This window comes from Mustela lutreola, chromosome 2 (genome assembly GCF_030435805.1).
Source record: "Mustela lutreola isolate mMusLut2 chromosome 2, mMusLut2.pri, whole genome shotgun sequence".
NCBI classification, from domain to species: domain Eukaryota; kingdom Metazoa; phylum Chordata; class Mammalia; order Carnivora; family Mustelidae; genus Mustela; species Mustela lutreola.
In genome coordinates this window covers 16,293,405-16,319,190 of record NC_081291.1, presented here as the reverse complement: position 1 = coordinate 16,319,190, position 25,786 = coordinate 16,293,405, and the positions used below count along the sequence as shown (strand labels likewise).

At 54.5% G+C, this 25,786-nt stretch overlaps 1 protein-coding gene across 2 annotated transcripts in view; it reads left to right on the top strand.

The window, feature by feature from the left end:
- Positions 1 to 21,825, top strand: part of SLC6A20 (solute carrier family 6 member 20) — a 31,848-nt gene extending 10,023 nt beyond the window's left edge. For both annotated transcript variants that reach the window (XM_059160678.1, XM_059160679.1), the window contains exons 2-11: positions 4,413 to 4,553; positions 6,357 to 6,448; positions 7,771 to 7,998; positions 10,711 to 10,821; positions 11,569 to 11,810; positions 12,916 to 13,078; positions 15,988 to 16,192; positions 17,803 to 17,962; positions 19,547 to 19,712; positions 21,316 to 21,825. In XM_059160678.1, coding sequence (XP_059016661.1) covers positions 4,413 to 4,553; positions 6,357 to 6,448; positions 7,771 to 7,998; positions 10,711 to 10,821; positions 11,569 to 11,810; positions 12,916 to 13,078; positions 15,988 to 16,192; positions 17,803 to 17,962; positions 19,547 to 19,712; positions 21,316 to 21,465 — 1,658 coding nt within the window. In that variant the 3' untranslated portion in view covers positions 21,466 to 21,825. The remainder of the gene's footprint in view (positions 1 to 4,412; positions 4,554 to 6,356; positions 6,449 to 7,770; positions 7,999 to 10,710; positions 10,822 to 11,568; positions 11,811 to 12,915; positions 13,079 to 15,987; positions 16,193 to 17,802; positions 17,963 to 19,546; positions 19,713 to 21,315) is intronic.
- The last annotated feature ends 3,961 nt before the right edge of the window (positions 21,826 to 25,786 follow it).

Genomic DNA, 25,786 nt, shown 5'->3' with positions numbered 1-25,786 from the left:
CAGAAAGAACGGGAAGCAGGCTCCCCACCAAGCAGAGAGCCCGATGCGGGGCTCAATCCCAGGACCCCGAGACCATAACCCGAGCCATGAAGGCAGAGGCTCAACCCACTGAAGCACCCAGGTGACCCAGGTCTGTGGGTTAAATCCTTAAGCTGCTGCTGTGTCACTCTCCTGGTTCTCCTTGCCCTGGGATTATGCAAGAGAATGTCCTCCCTTTTAGGAGCTGTGTGATGAAGGATTGAAAGGTAAAAAGGGGGAGGGGGGCAAAAAACGAAGTGGTACGTAGAGCAGTGAATTCTTTCTCGCAGTTCTGTGGGTGCCTGGGGATTTCTCCAGGCTTCATCAGGCCTGGCTCTTGTGGGGATGTCCGCCTGCAAGTCCTCCCACGTGGGCACTCGGCATGGAGTTCAGTGGGCCATCGGTTCTCCTCCTGTGGCTTCTCTTCCCCAGGTCTGCTCATACTAAGGCAGGATTAGAGGAGAGAAGTCCGTGGAAGAGGGGTGGTCAGTGGACTCATTTTCAAACTGATCACAAAACTAATTTTTCTTTTCTTGAGATAAACAGGAAAGTACACTTTTTTTTTTTTTTTGGTGTCCATTCTAAGAATTTTGATAAACGTTTGGTTGCGTTACCACCACCGCAGTAATGCCCCTTAGAGTCAGCCCTTCCTTTCCCAACCCCCAGCAACCACAGATCTGTTTTCAGTCCCTATGGGGTTGCTGTTTTCCAGAATGTCCTATAAGGAGAATCATACAGTGCGGAGCCTTTCAAATCTGGCATCTTTATCTTAGCATAACACTTCTGAGAGTCTGTGGTGCTCTAGCGTGGATTAGTAGTTTGTTCCTTTTTGCTGGCTGAGTAGTATTTCATTGTATGGATGTACCACAACTTACTTGTCCACTCACCCAATGGAGAACCACTAAGTTGTTTGTAATTTGTGAGGATTCTGAACAGAGCTGCTATAAACATTCATGCAGAGGTTTTGATGAGAATGTTGTTGCTTCTCTAGAGGAAACATGTAGGGGTATGACGGCCGGGGCACACAGGAAGAATGTGCTTAACTTTATGAGAAACTGGCAAACCCCTTTCCAGAGGGGCTGCACCACCTTCCAGGCCAGCAGCAATGCCCGGGAGTGCCCCCAGGTCCTCGCCAGCACTCAATATAGTCAGCCTGGTTTATTTTAGCCATCCTGATAGGTGTGCAGTGGCATCTCACCGTGATCCGTATGCTTATTTTCACAATGAACACCGACATGGAGCATCTTTTCATGAGCTCATTTGCCATTCGTATATTTTCTTTGCTGAAACGTCTGTTCAGATCTTTTGCACTTTTTTTGAATGGGTACTTCGTTTGCTCATTGTTCAGTTTGGAGAGTCCTTTACAAATTCTAGATGCTGTCTTTTTCAGATTTGTGTTTTGCACATGTTTCTCCCAGTCTTGAGCTTGCCTTTTTCATTTTGCTACCTGTGTCTGTCACAGCACAATTTGAAGATGAAATCTGACTTATCATGGCCATCCTTCATAGATAGTGCTCTTGAGGCGGTAGGTGAGAAATCTTTGCCTAGCCTGCGGTCAGAAAGTTTTTCTCCTGGGCCATCTTCTAGAAGTTTTCTAGTTTTGAGTTGTGCTTATGGGTCTGTGATCCCTTTTGAGGTATGGGGGGGGGTTCTAAAATGTGAGATACGGGTTGAGGTTCATCTTTTTCTGCATCGGTGTTCAGTTCTAACACCACTTGAAAATCTTTTTAAAAAGATTTCATTTATTTATTTATTTGATGGGGGGTGGGCACAACCTGGGGGGATGGTGTGGCGGCAGACGGGGAGAGGAAGAAGCAGACTCCCTGCCAAGCAGGGAGCCCAGTGCAGGGTTCGATCCCGGCGCCCTGGGATCATCGTCTGAGCTGAAGGCAGAGGCTTTAACCCACTGAGCCACCCAGGCACCCTCTAAAAACCATTTGTTGAGAAAACAGCTGCAGAGTGAACTCCTGGGGATCATGTGTTTGGGTAGTTGGAGGAGGGGAGGAGAGATAGAAATGTCCGATGGGCAGACCTCGAGTGCCCCTGTGACCCCACCTGGGCACCAGGTCTTGGATTTCCAGCCTCCCCATGGGCCGTGGGCCATCAGGCAGGCCCTGTCAGAGAGAAAATCTGCCATGGACCTTGCCAAGCCTCGTGTGGTTACTGTTTAACACCTTGGGTGCAAATGAGCTTTTCTTATGCCAGCGGAGGGTTTGAATGCTGTTCCAAGCAGGTGATGTCCATGCAACCTTTGTTGTTAGGTTTGTGGTGGGTGGGGGACCCCCCCCCAACAACCTCCGCCTCTTGAACTCCCTGCTCCAAGAAGAACCTGGGGAGATGCCAAAACATGTTGCTACAGGGCAGGATGCGAGCAGGGCCTGGCAGAGTCGTCAGCGCAGAGTCCAGAAGTGAGAGGGGAGCACGTGTCGTGGGCCCCAGTGTAAGTGGGGAGGACGGAGCCAGCAAGGTGAGGCCTGGTGGTGGTGGCATAGTCGGTGCCTTTCTCTCTGTGGTGGGCAATGGCCCTGCTTGCTCTCTGCTTGGTCTTGGTGCCAGCGATCCTCTTTCTGGGATTTCTGCCCCGAGGAAAGAACCGAACACGTGGGCCAGGCTGTGTCCCACTGCTTTGTTTAGGATGACAGAGGATGAAATGAGTCTGGGCATGTTTTCCTAGTGGAACGTCAGGCAGCTACCAGGGGGGTGATGCACATGGACATGCTGCGGTCGGGAGAGGGATCGTGAGATCCCACTGGGGGAGAAGAGGGACCTCAGGGTGTTGTGTGTACAGTGAAGGCATTGTTGCAAGCATTAGATGTTCACATAAGCATTTATATTTCATTCTTTGACCTGAACCCTTTTGCAACCGGTTCCTTCTGTAACCAGCCCTTAATCCCCACAGCTGTAGTGTCAGGGTTTTATGTTAATCAGGAGTCCTGCTCTCTTCTCCTCCTGGACCTTTTGTCAGGTCAATTGCCAAGGAGCTGGGTGCCCCGGAGGTGGAAGAGATGAGCAGGGCTTCAGAGAAGGAGGGAAGGAGGGGTGGGGCTCCCGGGAGAAGCAGCAGGGCAAGGCCCTGCGAGCAGGGGTGGAGGGAGCCCCCAGCAGGGGTCAGCAGTGGGCAGGGCTTCCAGAGCTCCGGCCACACCGCTGGCTCCCCGCTGTCCTCACAGGCATTCGTCCACTCACGGCTGCTCAGGGACCCGTGGGTTTTAAGTTTGTGTTGGTGATCGTACTCTTCATTAAAATAAAATGTTAGACCGAAGGCCCCCGCATAAAACAGATACACTACAATAGAGGTACTCTGTCAAAGAAGATGGTGGCTTGGGCTCTGTGTGTTGGGGACCCCTGGTCTCCCCACACATAACACACCAGGGCCCCTGCCTATGTCCTTGGTTGGTACAACAGAAGATGGACTAGGATCTCTGGCAGAGGAGCTGGGGCAGCTGAGGCGTTGAGAAAGGCACTCCAGGGGCTTGGGACAGGGGCAGTTTTACTACCGGGGATGGAAGTATGTCAACGTTTTTTTTTGTTGTTTGTTTTATAAAAGATTTTATTTATTTATTTGATAGGCAGAGATCACAAGGAAGCAGAGAGGCAGGCAGAGAGAGAGAGAGAGAGGGAAGCAGGCTCCCTGCTGAGCAGAGAACCCGATGTGGGACTCGATCCCAGGACCCAGAGATCATGACCTGAGCCGAAGGCAGCGGCTTAATCCACTGAGCCACCCAGGCGCCCCAGTCAATGTTTTAACGAACAAGTCCGCGTGTCATCCAGGGACACAGGGTTGAACAGATGGAGGGATAAGTAGAAGGATGGAAAGTGGGAAGCATGGATGGACGGATGGATGATGGATGGTTGGATGGGTGACGTGGATGGGATGAGTGGTTGTTGAGTGGTTGGAGGGTTGTTGAGTGGTGGGAGGGGTGGGTGGATTGATGGACCAATGGAAGAACACGGATGGGTGAATGACAGATGGGGGCCAGGAATGAAAGAACAGCGTGTTGGGGCACCTGGGTGGCTCAGTGGGTTAAAGCCTCTGCCTTCAGCTCAGGTCATGATCTCAGGGTCCTGGGATCGAGCCCCGCATCAGGCTCTCTGCTCAGCGGGGAGCCTGCTTCCCTTCCTCTCTCTCTGCCTGCCTCTCTGCCTACTTGGGATCTCTGCCAAGTAAATACATTTTAAAAATCTTAAAAAAAAAAAAAAAAGAAAAAAGAACAGGGGGTTGTGGGACAAGAGAGGGAAGGCGGAGAGTTGGAGGATGGATGGAGAGGTAGAAGGATGAATGCACATGTGGAAAGACTGAAGGGCGGCTGGAGGGACATGGGAATGGAGGTCCTGCGGGCTCCAGAGTGAAACCCGTCAGTGATGGCCTGGTCTTGGCCCCTGGACGCCCGCAGGCAGCTTCCTGGTGCCCTACCTCGTCATGCTCATTGTGGAGGGCATGCCTCTGCTGTACCTGGAACTGGCTGTGGGGCAGCGCATGCGGCAGGGAAGCATCGGCGCCTGGAAGACCATCAGCCCCTACCTTGGTGGTGTCGGTAAGTGGGTCCTCTCCCATCTGGGGGGCCCCCCTGGAGACACCCTGCTGTATCCCGGACACCGGGGGGTGCGGGTGGGAGCCCACGGGCAGAGCAGCTGGAGCAAGGAGCCCGCACAGGTTCTAAGAGCAAGCCCTTGAGGGTGGACACACGGCCCGGTTTGGGGGGCTATAGAATGCCAGTAGAGAGGGCAGGATTTCTTACTCGTGTGCCACTGAGAAAGGAGGGGATGCGTACCCACTGGGGGGTGGATGCCACATTGCTTCTCTTCTCCAGGCCTCCGTTTGCTCTCCTATAAAAGGAAGCTAGCTGCCCCATCAAGGAGCTGTAACACAGGGTCCAGCCAGCTTCCCTTCTGGGAACTCATCTAGGTACCTGTGCCTGCACATACCTGGCACAGAACAATGTCTCCCACTCTGTGAGCACCAGCTCCATACCAGGTGCCTGCCGGTACCATAGACGCTCACGGGCCCACATGCTCTGGGTCACAGCACTGAGAGCCTACGGGTTGCGTTGGTCCCTCCGTGCATGGAGGCAGAGCCTGCATGCCCACCTCCCCTGAGCGACTGCCAGCGGGCGTCCGGGCACCTCTCAGAGATCGTTAACCTGCCCTGTGCAACCCTCACGCGTGTGTGGCTCACGTTTCAGGGATGCCTGGGCGCTGCAGGAGGGACTTTGGCCCACATGGGCCACGGTGTCTTGGGCTCCACCCTCCCGCCCCCAGGCAGGAAGGCAGGCAGGGGCACAGGGTGGTGTTTTGGGAGCAAGAGGGACATACATGGGACATACATGGGATGTAGCCTTTGTGCAAAAGCGATGCGCCCGTGCCCTCCCAGACCATCTCCAAACCCCAGCAGCCACCTCATCCTGAAGGGCTGTTGATTTTTAACAAGGAGGTGTGTGGTTTTACAATCGGCCCCTGTCATCAATTGCAGAGGGCTCTCCAAGGTGGCATGTGATGCCTCAGAGGAAAGCTACCAGATGCTTGTGCCAAGCCCAGGTGCGGGCGAATGTTTAACCACTGGCCCTCGAGGAGGGCGGGGGTAGGGAGGATCTGGCTGTAGCGTTCACCAGTACCCCTGGTGTAAATATTTGCACTGGTGCCGCGGGGGGCTGCAGACCTTTCACGTTTCAGATGAGCGTCTCTGTGCCAGCGCCTGTTCCACAGGGCAGGGGTGCCTCTGGGGGGCTGGTGTGGGTGGGTGTCGTGCACCCCTGCCCTGGGCCCTGCAGGCTGGCCAGGTCAGCGCCGACCAGGCCCCTCCCCTCCCCTCCCCTCCCCTCCTCACATCCCGTCCCACACCCCTCCTCCCTGCTGCCATGAAGCCGGGCTGGGCACAAGGGACCCCACTTGAGGGGAGCCCCAGGGGACATCTGTGACCTCCAGCATCGGGGTGGCACTGGGCAGGGTGAGCAGGCCACTCACACTCCGTGCTGAGCCCATGCCTGCCACGTCACAGCTGAGCGCACTCGGGCCATCTCCTTGCCTCATTTTCTCCTCTGGGAAGTGCGGGTAATAACGCCCAACCCCCGACCCGTGACCACATTGTTGCCAAGACCTAAAGCCCAGCAGGTGCTCGACGTCGCACCTGGCACGGAAGTGTGGCAGACTGGCATTGGACTCACGTCCTCAAGGTGGTGGGGACGGACTGGCTCTTGGAGAGGGGCCCGCGGGCGCCGGGCCACAGCTGGCCCTCCCGCAAAGCGGCTAGAGGAGGCTTTGCTGTCCTGGTGCAGTCACTGAGATGCACCCCGGGCTGGCGGACACAGGCCAGGCCTCAGCACCCCTCTGCCTTCTCCCAGGCCTGGCCAGCGTGGTGGTGTCCTTCTTCCTGTCCATGTACTACAACATCATCAACGCCTGGGCCTTCTGGTACCTCTTCCACTCCTTCCAGGTGAGTCAGCCCAGGTGGGAGCAGGAGCCACCCCCAGGGGGCAGCCTCCAGGGCTGGGGTCGGGGGCAGGCCGAGCACCCCACGCCAAGCGGTGGTGTGCACAGGCGCGTGTGTGACTCCGCCTTCCCTCTGAAAGATAGGACCCCTCCACCCTCCACAAAATACTGAGCAGCACCCCTGGAAATCTATGGAGAGAGCCCCTGGGGAGGGATTCGGCCAACCCAGCAAGACAGGAGGGGAGCCCTTCCTCCGCCTCCGGCTCACCCCTCCCTGCTCTGGTCACTCATCTTTCCAGCTTTCCGACTCCAGACTGAGCCCCCACTTTGCCCTGCAGACCCGAGTTCTTGTAGAAGGACCCTTGGCCCCCCTGTAACACAATAGGGACTGCTCCCAAAAATAAACATTTTAAACCCATACTTCTGAAGATAGCCGCAGTGGGTGCTCATGGTAGTGAGTGGGAGGGGGCTGAAAATCACGGAGAAGAGAGAACCCCGACTCCTCGCGAGGTGCTCCTTGTGTCCAAGCCAAGAGGGGTCTTTGCTTCTGTCGCCCATGCTCAGTGCCTTTTGTCAGTGCCTGCCCGTCACTCTTGGGGAACCCCTCCACCAGCCTCTGCCCCCTCTTGCCCTCCAGCAGCCACCTTCGGTCTCTGACAGAAGGTCACTGGGCAGATGCTACACCCTATGCCCCTGACCCAGGCCTGCATAGGTCAGACACTGTCCCCAAGTTCCAAAAGCAAGGCAGGGCTGGCCATGCACTGTGGACTAACCCCAGCTTGTGGGGCCGCTCTCTGGAGCACAGCGGCACAGCCCTGAATCTTCGGAACCCCAAGTAATGCTTGGGTGAATGACCTCAATGAGCAGGACTTGGCATCTACACTCAGAAGATAGTACGTCCACACCCCACTCTGGCCTCCCCGGTCACCCCGCTGGAAAATCCCAGTGTACATCCTTGACACGAAGGACTCCCTGCTCTGAGCTTAGTTGTAGCCACTCATCTCCCTGACTCCACAGCCCTGCCCGTCCTCCACCTTCTGGGTAGAAACAGCAGCTCCTTGTACTCTCCCCACGGGTGACAGTTCTGATCCTCTGTGCAGACCTGTCATGTATAGTTGGGCAGGTCACGCACTGAACAAGAGCCCTCCAGCTAGAGTTGCTGTGTACATCGCCGGTGTTGCAGATCTGTATTGAGTTTGCGATCCCTGTCTGTGCCCCTGACCGGCCCCTCCCGTTCCCTGCCCAGAATGGCCGCTACCAGGGCCATTTCCATTCTTCCCACTCAGCCCTCACCTGTCTGTATAAAGGCTTCTTTTGATCCCAAAGGATCCCCTGCCATGGTCCGTGTGCCCGCTGAACGACAACCACACGGGCTACGACGAGGAGTGCGAGAAGGCGTCCTCCACGCAGTACTTCTGGTACAGGAAAACTCTCAACATCTCCCCGTCCATCCAGGACAGCGGGCGCGTGCAGTGGGAGCCGGCGCTCTGCCTCGTCCTGGCCTGGCTGGTGGTGTACCTGTGCGTCCTGAGGGGCACCCAGTCCACTGGCAAGGTGGGGACAGCAGAGCCCCTGCCTGGGGCTGGGCACTGCCAACGGCTGCCTTCTGCCCTCCGGGGGTGGGGGTGGGGGTGCGGGGGACACTTGGATTGGGGGGGGACACTGGGCTGGGGGGGACACTGGGCCAGCGGGGAGGGTACAGACACAAATCACCTCCCAGACCACCAGGCACATGGCCAGTGGTGCTCTGAGTTGCCATCTCGAAAGGAGGACTTTCCCACTGCCTAAAAAGATGAGTGTTTCTGTGCCAGCCAGCCCCACGTCCATACCACCCAAGGGGCGCCAAGCAACTAGACAGTGAGTTTTCCCTTCCCTGGAGATGTCCCCATGATGCCCTTGCCGCTGACCCTTCAATTTAGCAGCAAGGTTGGTGTCGCCTGGAGCGCTTGTAGAGCTCTGATGTTTCACTCCTCCCTGCACCCCCTGCCCGGAAGTCCTGGAGTCATCAGTGTGGCGAGGAACCTCAGCATGGGTTGATGAAAGCTCCCCCAGGTGATTCTAATCTGCAGCTGAGTCTCAGAACCTTGGTTCTAAGCTGCTGTCAGTGACCTTGCAGGGCTGTCCCGCCAGATGGATGAGCCTTCCCCTCATTGGTGCCTCCCCAGGTTCATTGTCCTGCAGGGGCTTGGATGCTCTTTGATCTGCCCCATGGAGAAAGTGTTCCTACAGTCTCTCCAGCACCTGGCATCTTTCTGGAGCTGCAGCAGATGCCCTACCCTCCCCCTCCTGGAGCGTGCCCCGTCCTCATACTCGGGCACTCGTCCTACCTGATCCCTTGTGGGTTGGACCTTGTCTCCATCTTGGGGAGCTCTTCATAGTAGGGTTCATCATCCCATTCACATGAGGCATCGAGGGGCAGAGGGACCTGCCCAAGGGCACCAACCAGTGAGGGCGGAGCCCGGGCAGACCCAGCTTTGCCCCTGAAACTCCCCAACCTCTTGGTTCGGTGAACTACCTTCTGTTTGTTCTTCCCGGCCATTCATGACATAATTCACCCCAGTTTTCCCTTCAGAAGGTCCTAAGAAGCCACCAGTCCTCATCCTCTTGACCACCTGGGTCGCCGCCTAAAGCCCCACCATGTTTCTCTCGAGGCCACAAGACCAGAACTGCTCATGATATTTTAGGTGCCCTGTGATGACCCCAGGGCCATGCCCATCCCACGGCCAGGCTGAGGGACTAATGAGTCCTCTCTGGAAGAATTTAGAGCCTGCAGCTACTCACGTACTCAAGCTGTCCCATCTTGAAGCTTGGCTCATAGTTATACTCATAAAAAAAGTGTTCTTTGCAATTTGTCTTTGCCAGATCATCATCAACGTGACAAAGATCTGAGGGCAGCATCTGTAAACTTGGGAGATTTAATGAGGCCATCTCTTTTCAAGATCATTTATAAATGTGTGAAATGAGGTCATGTCCTGCCGTGAACTACTGCTATTTCCTCTGCTCAAGCCACGCCCCCTCTCCATGCAAAAGTACCCCTGCAGCTTTATTTATGGGGGAGTAATTCGGTTAAAAACCCTGTACTATTTCCTGGCCTCTTCTCTTGGAATCTCCTCCCCCCCCCAACCCCCAACTTCAAGAGTTGTCCTGGATGGGTCAGAAATGATCTCTCCCCATGGTGTAGGCTGGGTCACCTGTCCAGCTTCCCTGATGGGATAGAAGTGAGCCCAGAGTGCTGCTGGGAAACTTACTGACCTGAGGGGAAGGGGGTGAAGTTCCAAGGGCCTGCCCTCAGTATCCAGTAAGTGTCCACCAGTTACGGACATTGGTTACCCTCTCCAGTTGTCCTCAATGGTCTTCAGCTCACGGCCCCCCTGTCCTTGACTACATCTGTCTCCGTCTTGCTCCTGGATTATTTTCCTATCAAGTCAGTGGGCTTGATGGCTCTTCTCAAATTACAACGGCCTCTGAGAGGAATCAGTGATAAGAGATAGGCCCCCACCTCTGCCTGCTATACCAGGGGGGTGCGGATGCGAACCGCTCATCTGGTGGCCTCAGAAGATTCTGGGCAAGATGGTGCCACACACCTCAGCAGGAAATGGGGGCTGAGGGCGAGCCCATCGGGGCCTCCAACCAGATGAACCTAATCTTCAAGCAAACTGCTTTTGCCGAAAGAATTTTGCAAAATACCTCTGTGCTTTCCGTCAAGAGACTAGGGTGCCTACATGGGTTGATTCAGAGAAAAAGTGCTGGGTCTGGATGGACAGGCGTGCACCTGCAGGTCCCGGTATGAAGGTCGTTTAAGAGTTCTCGTCAGCAGGCCTGGGGGTACGACGCTGCTGCCGGAACCACCATGGAAACCAAGAATAAAATATCACTGAGCTCGCGATGCCTGTCAGGGAAGGATTTGGTTGAAGAAAAATGCCACTCATGTGCAGAAACAAAGTCAGATGATCGAATTTCTGATAGGGACATTGTCCCCACACCAACATCATTACGTTTCCACGAACCCTCATGGCCAAGTTTTTCTTGGGTCTCAGTTCTGCAGAGAGATGCCATGCCTGCAAGCCCCTGAGGGTTTTGTTTTTTTCCCCTTTTCCCCAGCCCAAACTGAGAACCATTCCAGTTGTCAGTAGCCTAAATGCCCGAGACAGAGTGGCATGCTCTGTGGGGACCACGCAGGGGTCTGTCCCAGGGACAAAGGAGCCCCGGTGATCGCGGGTCACAGGGAGGCTGATGTTGCCCTCTGCCGCCCTCTGGTGTCCGCAGGTGGTATACTTCACCGCGTTGCTGCCTTACTGCGTGCTCATCATCTACCTGGTCCGGGGCCTCACGCTCCACGGAGCCACTAACGGCCTAGCCTACATGTTCACGCCCAAGGTACGGATTGGAGGGAGGGGGTACCCCCCATCCTGCAGGGTGGGTGGACAGGCGGGGGAGACTCAGGACGGTGGGAGCAGTGTGGGTTACCTATGAGCGCTGGGTCCCCTTCTCCGCCAGGCGGGGGTCCTATTCATGCTGGGGGTACTGAGTCTTTTGTCCACCCATCCACCTCAACGTCTCTGCACCCCAACCGACTATGGCCCTGGCCTCATGTCTGGCCTTGCACCCATCCTCCTGGCAGCCTGTGGACCGTATGATGTGTCGTCCAACTGTCTCCCGCACCCCTTTTCCTGCAGGGATGAATCCACTGCAGGGTATTCTGTGATCCCTCCCCAGCCCACCCGCTCCCCTGCGCCCCGCAGCCCACGCTCCTCTGTCGGCAGGGTGTGGGGAGATAGGGGGTACTATTTCCTTTGGGACAAAACAAGTTCTTTACTTAGCAAATCTGGCCCCTGGAAACAAAAGGACTGGCAGCGCCCCCACCCCAAAATGCCCCCCCATTCCAGATGGCTCCCAGTGTCTTATGTTAACCTCACGCTGGATTTTTCAATTGCGCACGTCCACTGGGAAGGGCGTCACGGGGGACTGGACGGGAGCGATGTGTGCATGTCAGGCGCTGGGGAGTTGATGGGCCCCGGCCGGGGGGGCACAGGTGCAGTGGGTCCCCTGCTGCCGGGCCTTCTGCCCCCTACCGGCAGGTCAACAGGAGTGGTTCAGTGGCCCCCTCCCCTGCTGGCTTTGCAGCTGGAGCAGCTGGCCAACCCCAAGGCCTGGATCAACGCGGCCACCCAGATCTTCTTCTCCCTGGGCCTGGGCTTCGGCAGCCTGATCGCCTTCGCCAGCTACAACGAGCCGTCCAACAACTGCCAGAAGCACGCCATCATCGTGTCCCTCATCAACAGCTCCACTTCCATCTTTGCCAGCATCGTGACCTTCTCCATCTACGGCTTCAAGGCCACCTTCAACTACGAGAGCTGCTTGAACAAGTAAGCCCACCCCGGGGCCGCGTCGGGTGGGGGGGGTGCACATCCCCGCAAGCTCCCAGGGCCATTGGGAAGACGTGGGCGCCAGGAAGACAAGGGGTGAGGGGCAGAGGGCACTGGCTTTGCAGCCCTCCCTCCAAGCCCCAGCCTGGGCACCCCTGCCTGAGGGGTTGAGGGCAGTTCAACAGACAAGCCTTCCTTCTGCCTCATCTCCCCGACCTTGGAAGTAGTCGAGCGGCTCTGTGGGTGAGCCCTGAAGAGGACAGAGTCTGCTCTCTGTCTCCCCCTACCCAAAACACGACCACCCGCATCCAGATCCCGTGTGGGAGTCACCGGCCACAGCCGGCTACTTACAGATTTAAATGGGGATGGATTTATATAATTAACTCAATTTTTAATTAAATTAATTAGTTGATTAAATTTTAATTAATCAAAGTAGTTGTGATTTTTTTTTTTAAGATTTTATTTATTTTTTTGACAGAGAGATATCACAAGTAGGCAGAGAGGCAGGCAGAGAGAGAGAGAGGAGGAAGCAGGCTTATCCACGGAGCAGAGAGTCCGATGCGGGGCTCGATCCCAGGACCCTGGGATCATGACCTGAGCTGAAGGCAGAGGCTTTAACCCACTGAGCCACCCAGGTGCCCCAGTAGTTGTGATTTTAAGTTAAGTCAGTTAAATTTCTGTTTAAATTGATTTCCACTTACATATAAATGAATTCAGGTCGGTTTCATTGTTACACTCGCCACATCCAAGGACTCAGCTGCCACCGCCCCCACCCCCACCCTGTGGTTAGTGGGGGCCCCAGAATATTCCTATCATCCCAAACATTCTGGAGGACCATGCCGGCCCAGAGGTGAAGGTGGCTTAGCTGGGCCATCTCTGGGCTCATCTCTGGTCCTACCTGAGGCTCCATCAAAGCCATTCAAAATCACACACCCCGCTCCTCCACCCCTGCTAAACTTGAAAAAGCCACAGATCTACAGATTCCCTTTGTTGGAGAGACCTGCCCCATCAGAGGGGAAGGACCCCCAGCAGCCCAGCTTCAAGAGGGTCCTGTGACCGTGGCCTTTCTAATCAGCCAAGGTCCGTGTGGTCCTCTGCTCTGCAGGGTGATTCTGCTGCTGACCAATTCCTTTGACCTGGAGGACGGCTTTCTGACCACCAGCAACCTGGAGCAGGTGAAGGGCTACCTGGCGTCCACCTTCCCCGGCAAATACAGCGAGGTGCTCCCGCAGATGAGAAACTGCAGTCTGCAGGCAGAGCTGGCCACGGTAAGGCACGGGCAAGGTCTTGGCCAACTTCTCTCCCCCGAGAGCTGGGACAAGTGCGAGCTGGGGGCTGGGGGAGGGGGTGTTCTGTAGTCAGCCACAGGGTTGGGCCTGTGCGTCATTTGCCAGATGGAGTGACCCCTTCTTTGCAAATGCCCGTGAGTTGGGGGGGACCTGCCAGTTCATACCCAGCAGGAGGCATTTGACATTAACTTTAGTTCTCCTGAATCCCTCCCACGGATGCTGCACTGGAGGATCCCGGGGCCTGGAGCTGTTTCCGTCACCGTCATGCTGCGATCACAGGCCTTCTGGTCTAAGCCGTGGTTAGAGATGTCTGGCTGCTTGGCCAACCATAGCTAAACAGCTTAAGGCAACTGGGGTATAACTTACCCGCCCCCACCAGACCCCTTCTCCTGTGGCTCAGGAGCTGGCTGAGCCCACCCCAGGGAGTCTGGCACCCTGTCAACGTGGGCCACCTTCCCGGGGAACGTTGGCTCTGGCTCGGGCAGTCGGTTTGCATCGCTGTTACTGATCGGCTCATTTCATGCACGAGTCAACACTGTCCTTCCTGGCTCTCTGCTCACCCCGGCCTGTGGCCTGACACCCCCTTCCCGCCCCCGCCACGCCCCCCCCCCCCCCCCCGCTCCCCAGCCCCCAGCCTTCGAGGCTTTGATCCGTTCTCCTTGGGCCTCAGCTCCTGTTCCATGTTCTCACTTCAAAGTTCCTTTTTGTTTGGGGGCCCCTGGAAGCTTTCCTCCCTGACTTCTGGGCTTGGCTCAGTGTCCGAGAACGAGGGGGTGACAGATGGATTCAGACTGTCTTTTCCTATTGCGTTCGTTGCAGGGTTTTCCCTCCCCCGCGCTGCCTTATTCTCTGCTGTTTGGAACTGATCTAGCGAATTTCTCCTCTCGAATTTGTCCTCTGCCTTTTTAACTCAACCAGGTCTGAAATTCAACAGGCTCTTGACTTCCCGCCCACCCGGAACAGGGACTGTAGTTTTAAATACCTCCTGTGTCCGCCTCTGTCCTTTTCTTCAGCCCCTGTGTTGGGGGCTGTGCTGTTCTACACGACAATGTGTGTGTCTCTCCTCACCTTTGTGCCTTTTTACCTGTTCACCATTTCCTCTGGCACCCCAGACATCTTCCAGAATCATTATCTCCCTTAAAACGCATTCCTTTAGAGCAGCTTGCTTTTTTCCCCTCTTTAGTTTTAATTCCTATGCCATTCCCGAGCTGTATTCATTTCCGGTGTATAGCACCTGCTTCTTGGTAAATTTTCTCGGATGTCGTCTGTATGCTAATACCGATACTCAGTCCCCTCTTTTTAAGGACTGTCTCCCCTGTGTGGAAGGTCCCAGGTTTATAGTTATTTTCTCTGGACACTTGGGAGCGGTTTGCCATGTGATTTCGGTTGCCTTGAAATGTCCTGTCTTCCTTCAAAGCTCTCGGCTGCCTCATGGGTTTGCTCTGATTTCTCTGGCCCGTCCCTTGGACTCTGGCCTCGGTAACCGAAGCGTGGATGTATTTTGTATTCATCCGACGTGGGTTGGATGAACACACCAGGATGCCCCCAGCCCCAGGATGGGTTGGGTGAGGTTGGGGCTTCCTGGACCCACAGATCCACGTGTCTTGACCAGTTCTGGAGACTTCACACCCCTTACTATTTCATCATTGCCTGTACTTCTCTGTCTCTGCTTTGGAATTCCTTCCGGACCTCCACATCCCACCACGGCATGTCCACGTGCTTCTCTTTTATGTTTTCCCCAGCTTCTTATCTTTTTTTTTTTTTTTTTTTTTTTTTTGATATTGTGGATCCGTTCCTGGAATATGCCTCCTGGTTCCCTAATTTTCTCTTCAGCTACAAGTGGTATTTAGCTGTGGATGGAGCCTGTCGATTCAGTGATTTGTTAAACATGATTTTTTTTTTTTCTCAAATTTGCTCCCCACGCTGAGTTTCCTGTGATACGCTTATTTTTGGCAGTTTTATCTTCTGCTGCTTTGAAAAGGTCCTACATAGCTGGTCCAGGGGCGGCCTTGGGCAAGAGAGGGAGGGCAGTCGGTTTCCGGACTGACACCATGGAGAATTTGTTGACTCATGATAATGATAAAAAAGCAAGCCAACTTTAGCAGGTTTTGTTACCGTTTGTAAATTCTCTACAAGGGACCACCCCCTGTTGTCTGCATGCAGAGCTGGTGAATCCCACTATGCTTATTGGTAAGCCAGGAGTCTGCCAAGCCAACCAGTGTCGACCATTCTGGGGGAGTTATTCCTAACTCTTTCCTCCGTGGCTTGTTGTCTTTGGGTTTATACATCTGTTTGCAAGCTTGCTGCTTGATCCTCTCTGGTGGTCCTGCGGATCTAGATTGCAGGAGCTTGCCCCCAGAGTGGGTTTGCTTCTGCTGCTGGTACCCAGGGGGTACCCTCCCCCACGCCCCCAACCCCAAGACCTCTTCAGACCTCTTGGAGGGTTCGTCTATAAGTGGGAGCTCCAGGCTCTGGTTCCACAGGTCACCATCCCCGCAGGGCTCCAGCTGCAGAGCAACCCTGCCCTCCCCGGCCCCGTGGCTTCACCCGCCCACCTTGCCTCCCAGCCACTGGGGCCTCAGAACGCCTCAGTGGCCATCCTGTTGGTAGCACAAATTATCTGAACCTTGTCTGATTGTATTTCCTCCCAAATGGACGTGAGTTGGGGCGGGAGATGGGAGCTCAGTGTTCCGAAGTGACAAAAGGGGCTCCTGACGGCTCACGTGTCTACCCAGCCCCACTCAGCCTGAGGGGCCAGTGTGCAGATGGCAAACCCCAGCTCTGCCCGTGGCTTCTCCTGGCCACCTGGGAGGTTGCTTCGCATCGGGTGCGCTTAAGGAGTCCCAAGCCCCTTGGGTGGGTAACTGCCACCTTCTCGCCATGGGCAGGCGGTCCAGGGCACCGGCTTGTCTTTCATCGTCTACACCGAGGCCATTAAGAACATGGAGGTGTCCCAGCTGTGGTCAGTGCTCTATTTCTTCATGCTGCTGATGCTGGGCATTGGGAGCATGCTGGGGAACACGGCGGCCATCCTCACGCCTCTGACCGACAGCAAGGTTGTCTCTAGCCACCTGCCCAAGGAGGCTATCTCCGGTGAGTGGACCCATCCGTGGGGGATGTGGGGCTCAGGGAGGGCCAGGCATGGGGCACAAGCCTTTGTGGTCTCTCGTCCTCTGGGCCGTGTGGGATTCGGAATGCGTGACTCGCCTGTGCCTCTGGTGGCGGTGGCCACCCCAGCCTTGGGGAAGGCCAGACTTAACCAGCATCGTGCTCCAAACTCTTCAGGCCAGGAGACAATCTGCTCTGGTCTTTGTTTCAATCGAAGCATAATGCTAAGAGCATGTACATTTCCTAAACACAATCTCAGTGATTTTTACAAGTAACCACCACCTAAGTCAAGATACAGAGCGTTGCCAGCAACCCCGAGAACCCCTCCCCACCCCTTCCCCGTCCGTACGCTCCCAGCCCCAGAAGCCACCTCTTTGTGACTGCTACCGCTTCAGGATCATTTTTCCCGCTCTTGAACTTCATGTACATGGAATCACGCTGTCTGTGCTGTATGTCTCCTGTCTTCACCAAACTCGGTGTGGTTCTCCCCGTTGTTGCAAGGGACCATCGATCTGTCCCTTTCCCGCCTGCGTGATAGATGATTGCCTAGACTCCATCACCCATCTCCTCCACCATCATAGCTGGTGATGTCTGGGGAACCCAGTGGCCCCCACTCCTGCCCACGATGACACCATCCCACCACACCTAGGACGTCCCTTCTCCCAGCCTCATCCCCCCGAGCTCACATGCCATCCCCTTAAAGTCCTGGCCAGCCAGATGCAGCCGCCCACCCCTTGTCAGAACCTTCTAGCACTGAGCATCACTCTTCCCACGTGGTCTCTGTGGCTGCATGCTATGTGCCGTTAGCTCCCGGCCAGCACATAGCCCCTTCCTCGAGGTGTGTCCCCTCAAGATGGCAGCATGGGGGCTAGGTGAAGGGTGGGACATGGTGTGGCAGGGAGAGGGCAGGTGGGAGCTTGAGGGTCAGATACTTCGTGGGGTCCCTGGGGAAGTCCGCCCCTGGAGGCTGGTTCAAGAACCTGGGTTCTGGAAGCAGAAGGGCCTCTGTCTGAATCCTGACTTCCCCTCTTAGATGCTATGGGATGTTGGGAAAGTACTCCTTATCTTTGAGCCTTGGTTTCCCCAGCTGTGAAAGGGAGCTCCCCAGGATATTGGATCCAGTACACGAGACGTGCCAGGGGCACGCATAGTGGGAGCTGGGGAGACATTCCTGTCTTCCTCTCCCCTCCCTACTCCCTCTTCTGGCCAGACATGAATCCTCTCTAGTGCCCTGATTCACCTCCGTGAGCTCAGAAGCGGAGTTTTAGGGGTAAATGGCATCACCAGACCCACAGACTGGGGGGGACCCACCCCCACCCCCACAGCATGGGGAGACAGCAGCACCCACAACTTTCTCTTTTCCGCTGAGCTTGACGCCCCCTGCAGGACAGCTGCCTGAATTAACATGAGTGACTTGTGCAGACACACACTCCTTGGGACACCTTTGTTGTCCCCTGAACACACACACCTGTGGCATACAGAGGCGGAGAGGCCAGTCCATGGCTAAGTCCCCCTGGGGTCCGTGGCTCCACATAGGAAACTGGATGAATGTGTAGGCGTCTCAGGCAAATGAGTGTGTGGTCTTACGGCCCCAGGTCTGGTGTGCCTCGTCAACTGTGTCATCGGCCTGGTGTTCACCATGGAGTCTGGCAACTATTGGTTCGACATATTCAATGACTACGCGGCCACACTGTCCCTGCTGCTCATCGTGCTGGTGGAGACCATTGCTGTGTGTTACGTGTATGGGCTAAGGAGGTAAGGAGGCCCCACCCCCGACACCTGCTGGGGGAAGGGCCCATGAAGGCCACGCCCCCACGAAGGCCTTGCCCCACAAGGAAAGCAAGTCCCTTTCCACAGTAAGTCCCTTACTTTTCTCCTGCAACTTGGCGCTGTTTTTCCCTTGGCCCAGCTCAGTCTCTGCCTCACTCCCACCTTCAACTAGTATCTCATCTTTCTGCTTTCTGTATTGCAATGGGAGTGGGGAGGACCAGCCATGACCCTAGAAACCAGACCCCTTGAGCCATGTTTCCCTCTGTGTCCCTGGAAGCTCTGGGGTCCCCTGTCACACCAAGGGACTTACATGATCAAGTAATTTCGGGACGTCACAAGAGAGAGTCAACATTTCTTTCCTATAGGACTACTTAGAGCCTTAAAGACCACTGTGAGTCTCAAAGGGGGTATAATGTGTAGCTTGTCCAAAACGTTTTTGGTCAAGAAAGACTTTGATATCTGTCCCTCCATCTGCTGTCTGTTGAGGACATTCGGGTTAGAGTGACTCACTCTCCTTGTTTTCCCAGGACCAGGGGGTTTCCTGGGACGTTCAGTGTGAACACTGGGGACGTCCTGGGTCAACCGGAACATGTGGGTCACCTAGATGTGGTAGTGTAGAGAGAGAAACAGATCAGTCCCCTGAGAGGGTAGGTGTTTACCAGGAAGAGAGAAGGTTGCGGAAAGAGGACCAAAAGGCAGGGCCCAGGGGAGATGCTGGAGAAGGGACACACGTCCATGCAAAGGGGTGGTACTAAGTGGTCAGGGTCAGAGGGAGGGAGAAACCAAAGGTGCCTCGCAGCGCAGAGTTTGTAAGCAGCAGGACCCAGGAATGGCGGGGAGAGGGGAGTCCCTCTGTTCGCCCAGGGGACAGCGCCATCTAGCGACCACTGAGCCACAGTGCCACGTCACCCTTCGTTCCACAGCCAGCTAGCTCTTCCCACATCTCTCTCTATCCAGGCAAGTTGGGGGTGGAGGGCGGATGAGCAGGGGATGTGAAGGGACAAAAGAGCGTGTCATCTTGAAAAATCTCAGGCATTCACATTCACATTCACACAAAGCACAGGAGCCTTTGTGGCCTGAAACCCAGGGTCCAGCCAGGTCAGCAGCAGCATGGGAACAGGTGGCGGTCTACAGACTTCTGTGGGAACTCAGCACAAGCCACAGGCCCAAGCATGGCAGGTGGCTGTGGCTACCGCCGGTGACGGTCCAACCTCACCCCACCCCCCCACCACACACCCGGCCCTCTCCATGCCTGCTTCTCCCGCCATGGGGAGTAGCCCTTAGGGTCTACACCAGCAGCCTTCATCCAAAGGTGGCACCAGGAAGGCATCTACTGATGTCCCTGTAACCATGAGGTGGTTGCTTTGCTGCCCTGCTCTGTGGTGGCCTTAGCCCTTCTCCCCTCCTCACACCGCACACCCTCTCCCCAGGTGTCAGAGAGGGACCCCAAAGAGGTGATCATCGGTGGTGCTCAGAACGGAATCTTTCTAAGCAAACGGATATGAAAGCTGGAGCCCTCTTGCACCTACAGCATGGATAACCCTGACTTTCTCTGCATTTTCCAAACAGATTTGAAAGTGACCTTGAGGCCATGACCGGTCGTGGCCTGAACTGGTACTGGAAGGCCATGTGGGCCGGCGTGAGCCCCCTGCTCATCATCAGCCTCTTTGTCTTCTACCTGAGTGACTACATCCTCACGGGGACCCTGCAGTACCAAGCGTGGGACGCCTTCCAGGTACCCTCCGGCTCCGGCCCCCTGGGCTCCCTCCCTAGCACCGGCTTTATGTTCGCTGAAACCGACCCATTTCCCTGGGGTGGGCAGGTCAGTTATCATGACACAGAAACACCACCCAGGTAATGAAAAACACTCAGCTCAGGACAGCAGAAGTGGGCTTTGCTTTTTCGCTGTGTACTCCAGTGAAGAGAGTAGGATTCCCTTCCAGGACTTCCCAGGGGGCCTCTGGAGGCCCATAGAAGGTCTGCCAGGTGCTGGTTCCCACCCCTGACCTCTATCCACTGAGGCCTCCTCAGGGAAGGCAGAGTGAGCCTGGAGGGCCCGGTCCCTGACCCATGGAAAGCATGGCCCCTGGAAGGGTCATTGCAGGAGCCCGAGGGGACCTGCGTCAGCACTTGGGTGCTGGATTCTGGCAGGGTCTGGATCCGGGTGGGGCTGGGACAGACAGGGCAGGCTCGCTTGGGGCTCCATGCAGCTGCTGTGCCCCCTGGCTGTTCGGGGACCCTCGGCCTCGGGGCTAGGCCGGCTGTCCTGATACAGAAGCGCTTTCATAGAGAATGTGACCGATGGTGGCCGAAGGCGCCCCCAGCCCTAGTTCCACGGCTGCGCTTCTCCAGCCGTGGCTGGGGGATGTGGGTGTGTCTCCCCAATCCACAGCAGCCTGATAAAATGCAAGGACAGTGAAGCACTTGAAAAGTGACATGAGGAGAATATCTGTAGCGTACAAGCTCCCATCACTTCTGATACCCAACAGAAGATGAAGCGGTCACATTGCTACAACAGCTTCTCAGTGTGCCCCCCCCCCGCCCCGCCCCAGTTTCTGCACGGGTCAGGATGGAACAAAAAAAGGGAATAGACAAGCAACAGAAAGTTCGCGGGCTGGTTTCCCACACCACACCCTAAGCAGCGTTTGGGGTCACAAACCACGCTTGGGCGACAGCAAACACCCGCTTCCCCTGGACGTAGCTGTTCCGTGGCTCCCGCGTGGAAAGGCAGCCTTTACAGGCTTTTTGGCCTCATTTCTCATCAGCTTTAATGTGCCTTCAGGGAAGGGTCCAGCAACTGAATCCAGAGGTCCCTCAAGGTTTCTCCTGACCAGAGCTGTGCCATTCAAGGTGGCAGCCAACAGCCACATGGGGCTATGCCCATCTGAGATCACTGCAACTGCATACAATTTAAAATTCAGTTCTTCACCCTCACTGGCCACATTTCCAGGGCTCAGTAGCCCCGTGTCTGGTGGCTGCCATGTTGGACAACCCCGATATGGAACACGTGTGTCATCACCGAATGTTCTGTTGGGCAGCGCCGGGCTCAGGTTAGCCCCCTGCACGTAGGTGCCCCTGTCGGTGCCCCGAAGGGAAGGCCCTTGATTATTCCTGTCGGTGATCCTTCAGAGGCAGGGCCAAAATAGTGGCTGTATGCACACTAGCTGAAGTTCACGAAGAGAGAGAAGGCAAGGGAGGCAGGTCTATCCAGCCTACTTGCTGGTGAGCTGCAGAGCCAGGTGGCCCCAGACACCCCCCCCCCCCACCAGCACACGGCCTCGCCAGGCCAACCTCTGCCTGCATTGGTTTCCTCCTGCTGACCCTGTTACCCCTTGCAGGGTCAGCTCGTGACCAAGGACTACCCCCCATACGCCTTGGCCGTCATCGGGCTGCTGGTGGCCTCCTCCATCATGTGCATCCCCCTGGTGGCCCTGGGGACTTTCATCACACGCTGTCTCAAGAGGGGAGACACGCCCCCCACGGCCTGAGGACTGGGCTTCCCAGAGACCATGCTCAGCTGCTCCCTGTCCGGCAGCTACGACTTATAGACGGTATCTCCTTGGCTGCTTGGAACAATATTTGCTCCAGAAACACTCAGCCTGTTGTCTTCCTGAGTTCGTCAAGAAGGACCGTGGAGGAAGAAGGTTCCCTTGGGAGGACCCACACCCCACCAGCGGAGCAGCCCCTGCTCCTCTCTGCGCCCCTCCTTGTGACCAGAGATGCAGGCTTTTCAAGGCCAGTCTGCAAGACAACTGCTTTCTTGACTCTAGGGAAGCCTAGAATTAGGCCACCCTGTGAGCTGAAATTTGACTATAATTTTCATGGAATAAAATTTAAGCGACTTTTTATTTCTTCTGAAGAAATCCAAAAATAGAAGGCAGTTGTTTTTTAGATCAGCTGGAAGAGAGGTTTTCTCCAAGTGCCTGAGATGACAGCTGAATGTCACTGGTACAAAACCAGGTCTCTCTTTTGAGTCCCCGTGAATACGTAACTGCTGGGTCCTTCACTAACACAACTGACTGGCCAGGTAGAAGGAGGCTTTTGCTGGGGTCCAAAAGGGGCTCACTTCTGTGCAGATCTGAGGTCTCTCATGGTGGGTCCAGGCCTGGTCCTCCCAATTACGGTGCACAACCCCAAACCACCCGAGAAGTCCATGCAGATGGCCCCTACCACCGGGTGTTGGAAAAGGTGCCAGAACCACTTGTGGGTGAGCGTCCAGCCAACTTGGTGTTCTATTTGGACATGGCGGCCAACTCATTAGAGCAAAGACCATGAACATCGCTTATAGTCCATCTTAAATTATTTGTACATAGGTTTTCTAGAGTGTATAAAACAGAGCCTCTTGGAACTGAAGACACCATTATTTATGATACAGCATCAGTCCACAGTGCCAATGTCCCCTGTCTTTGACCTCAGTAAGTAGGTCAAGGTTATCCCTAAGCGGAGAGGGCCGCTTCCTGCCCTAACATTCTGTGCTTCCCCGACATATAGGATTCAGGGAAGTTTCTTTGGGTAGATTTGTACAAACATCTTCACAGACACTTAATTGGGGCATTAGCTGGAGGGTTTTTGTTGGTGGTTTTTTGTTTGTTTTTTAACTTCATTTTCATGGCTCTAAGTGTCCTATGTAACAAAAATAGGCATTAGGAAGGTCTTTTGCCTTCTTTGATAGCCATCCTATCAATATTTCACAACTTCACCTCATTATTAAAAAAAAAAGTCACTTGCCTCTAGAATGCACCAGCATTTCCTAACCACAAATACTCAGTCCTCTGATTTTTTCATCAGAGGGTTTAGGGCCAACAAACCTTACTACCAGGGCTTGAAGAGTGGGTACGCTCCATGTCAAATACACAGCACAGTCTGTTCTGAATCCCTACAGAGAGGAACCGCCTCCCTCCAAGCTCACAGGCACAGTCATGGTCTTGCAACAAGGGCCACCCAGGCGTCAGTGGGGTGTGTCAGCCCTAAATGCCAAGTAGCCTCAGGACCATGGGGGCTGACGCCGTCTTCATTCCTGTATTGAGTTACTGTATGTCCCTGCTGCTACCCCTGGCCACCCATCCGAACCACCTGGGAGCGAGGCTTGCCGTCTCCCCATGCGTACCCAGGCCCAGCCCGAGGACCAGGGCCCCACAATGGGTCATGCATTTAGGAATACTTATATCAAAAAGAACCTTCAGACATTTAAAAGCATTTTTGAGTCCTTCGATTGTCATGGAAAAGCCACTTATTCAGAATAATTTTTGTACCCCAAGCTGGACAGATGAAATTCTGCTGTTCTAGAATAATGTGCTCGAGCTAAAGGCCTCGGGTTTTGGTTCAGTTTTATTCTGGTTCCTGTAAACTTCATGAAGGGCAGAACAGTTCTCAAGCATCCTCTTGAAGCCGTAGTTAAGTCCTATCTCGAAAAAATCCTTGGTTGACCATTTTCAGGGTATTGCATGGAAGTGGTCATCTGGCGTTCATCCACCTGCCTCCCAGAGAGCTGGAGGGGAAAAGCGATGTTCCGTCTCTGTCCACATGATAGTCACCTAGATGCCATGGCCAGATCGTGGGCTCCAGGGGGCTTTCTATTAATGTTAGAGACATAATGGCCCTTGGCTTAGCTCTAAGAAATCAGGGACGGAACTATCTGTTTTTTAGCCATTGTCCCCATAAATAAAACCCTAGACAAGTGTATCTGTAAGGTTTTGGTTATGTACTGGCTGCAGTTTTAAGAGCTCTCCACACAAGATTTTCCTGCATTATGTAAAGAGACAAGTTGATTTGGGAAACATGACAAATAAAGGAGAACCCAGCCAGTGTCTTGTTTCTGTCACCTTCTCCGTGTTTTCCCCCACATGGCCAGGGAAACCATACTGCTGCGGTGTACAAAGACCCTAATGGGACGGTCAGATTCCCTAAGAAAAGCCAGAAAAATGTCTAATGTGCTCATGTAAAACAGGTGTGACCTCAGAATCTTTTCAACCCTTCTGACGGGCATCCTGAGCAGCCTGTCTGTCTCAGGGTCTGGCTGAGACCATAAGAAACCACGGTAGGCATGAGTGTGCCCTTAACAACTGTGCTGGGGGCAGAGGGTGCGTATGCAAACTGCTGTGTTCGACTTTTGTCTGCGTTACATAAAAGATTAATCTGTGGCTGTTCCACTTGATTGACAGAAAAGCTGGGGCAGAGAATTAACTCCTCGATCGGTTTTTACTTGACATTAGTCCAGGGAAGAAAAATAAGTAACAAATTCAAACATCCACTTGTAAGGCTAAAACATCATTGACAAACAGGAAATTCTCAACCAGAATGCCTTGACCAGTCCCTGACATGGGAACCACTTCTCTTCCTGACTGTGGCTCACCTGCACAGTATCAGTGTTTATTAAGAGCACCAACTGGTGGGTTACACACCAGTCCCGGGCGTAGGTGCTGGGGACTGTGCTGAACACAACAGACATCGTCCCTGGCCTTCCTGGCACTTAACGTTCTGGGAGGGAAGAGAGAGAGTCATGGGCAACAAATAAGTGCAGACTGTGATCATTTCTAAGAAGGCAAGAAATGGGTCAAGTGATGGTATGAGAGGGAAAGTACTTCAATCAGGTGGTTGAGGAGGAGCTTTGAGGATGGAATGTCTGTCTAGACAGAGTCAATGGCATGTGCAAAGGCCCGGAGGTGAGAAAGAACAGAAATGAGGCCAATGGTTGGAATGGGGAGAGTGCTTGGAGATGGGCTTGGAGGAGTAGGCAGGGTCGAGTCCCTTGTGGGCCAGGCAAGGGGCTTAAGATTTTTTTTTTTTTTTTAATCCAACAGACAAGAGATCACAAGTAGGCAGAGAGGCAGGTAGAGAGAGAGGAGGAAACAGGCTCCCTGCTCTGCAGAGAGCCCGATGCGGGGCTCGATCCCAGGACCCTGAGATCATGACCTGAGCCAAAGGCAGCAGCTTAACCCACTGAGCCACCCAGGCGCCACAGAGCTTAAGATTTTTCTTCAAAGAGCAACAGAACCCCACTGAGGATTTAACGTGGGCACCTTGCCCTGTGTGATCTGTGGGAGAAGATTTATACAGCACATAAAATCAACAAACAACTCTAGAATATAAAGAAGTTCACAACAAATCAAGGACAATCTAACAGAAACCGGCAAAAGACATCAACAAGGCACAAAAACAGGAACACCAATGACCAAAGAATGACGAGAAGATGCTCAGGGGTCATCAGTGATTGGAGAAATGCCAGCATGAGATTGGTATCTCATCCGTACCTGCTAGATGAAAAAATCCAGGAAGTCTGGCATACCGAGCGCTGATAGTCACATGGAACCACTCGGCACAGAAATGGCACAAGCCCATTTAGAAAATGGTTTCTTGTTGTTATTGTGTTTCTGGCTTCTCGTTCTCCTACCGGGGAGACAGCAGGGAGAGAGACATTCCCACAGGAGCCAGGAGGCATGGGGAAGGTGCACAGCCGGACCGAGTGCAGGAGTTACCGACCAGAAACCACCGAAATGTCACATCAGCATCAGACTGGACTGGGTAAAAAGGAACATGTGATCTATTAAATCCGAATGGACATACAGACTGTCATAAATTCATTCACTATAAACAAGCTGGCAGGAGGAGACGACAGATGGGACCACCGAGCGGAGGAGTCCTAGAAACATCACGCTGAGTGCGCACACGATAGTAAGGACATAAAGATGGACTCGACTAGTAAGGCGAGGAAATGCAGCAAGAGCAAGCAAGGCCAGTGGAAAGCTCTCTGGGAGGACATCAGGGTGGCCCTAGGAAGGACATGGGCCTCCCCAGGGGCAGGGTCCCCTT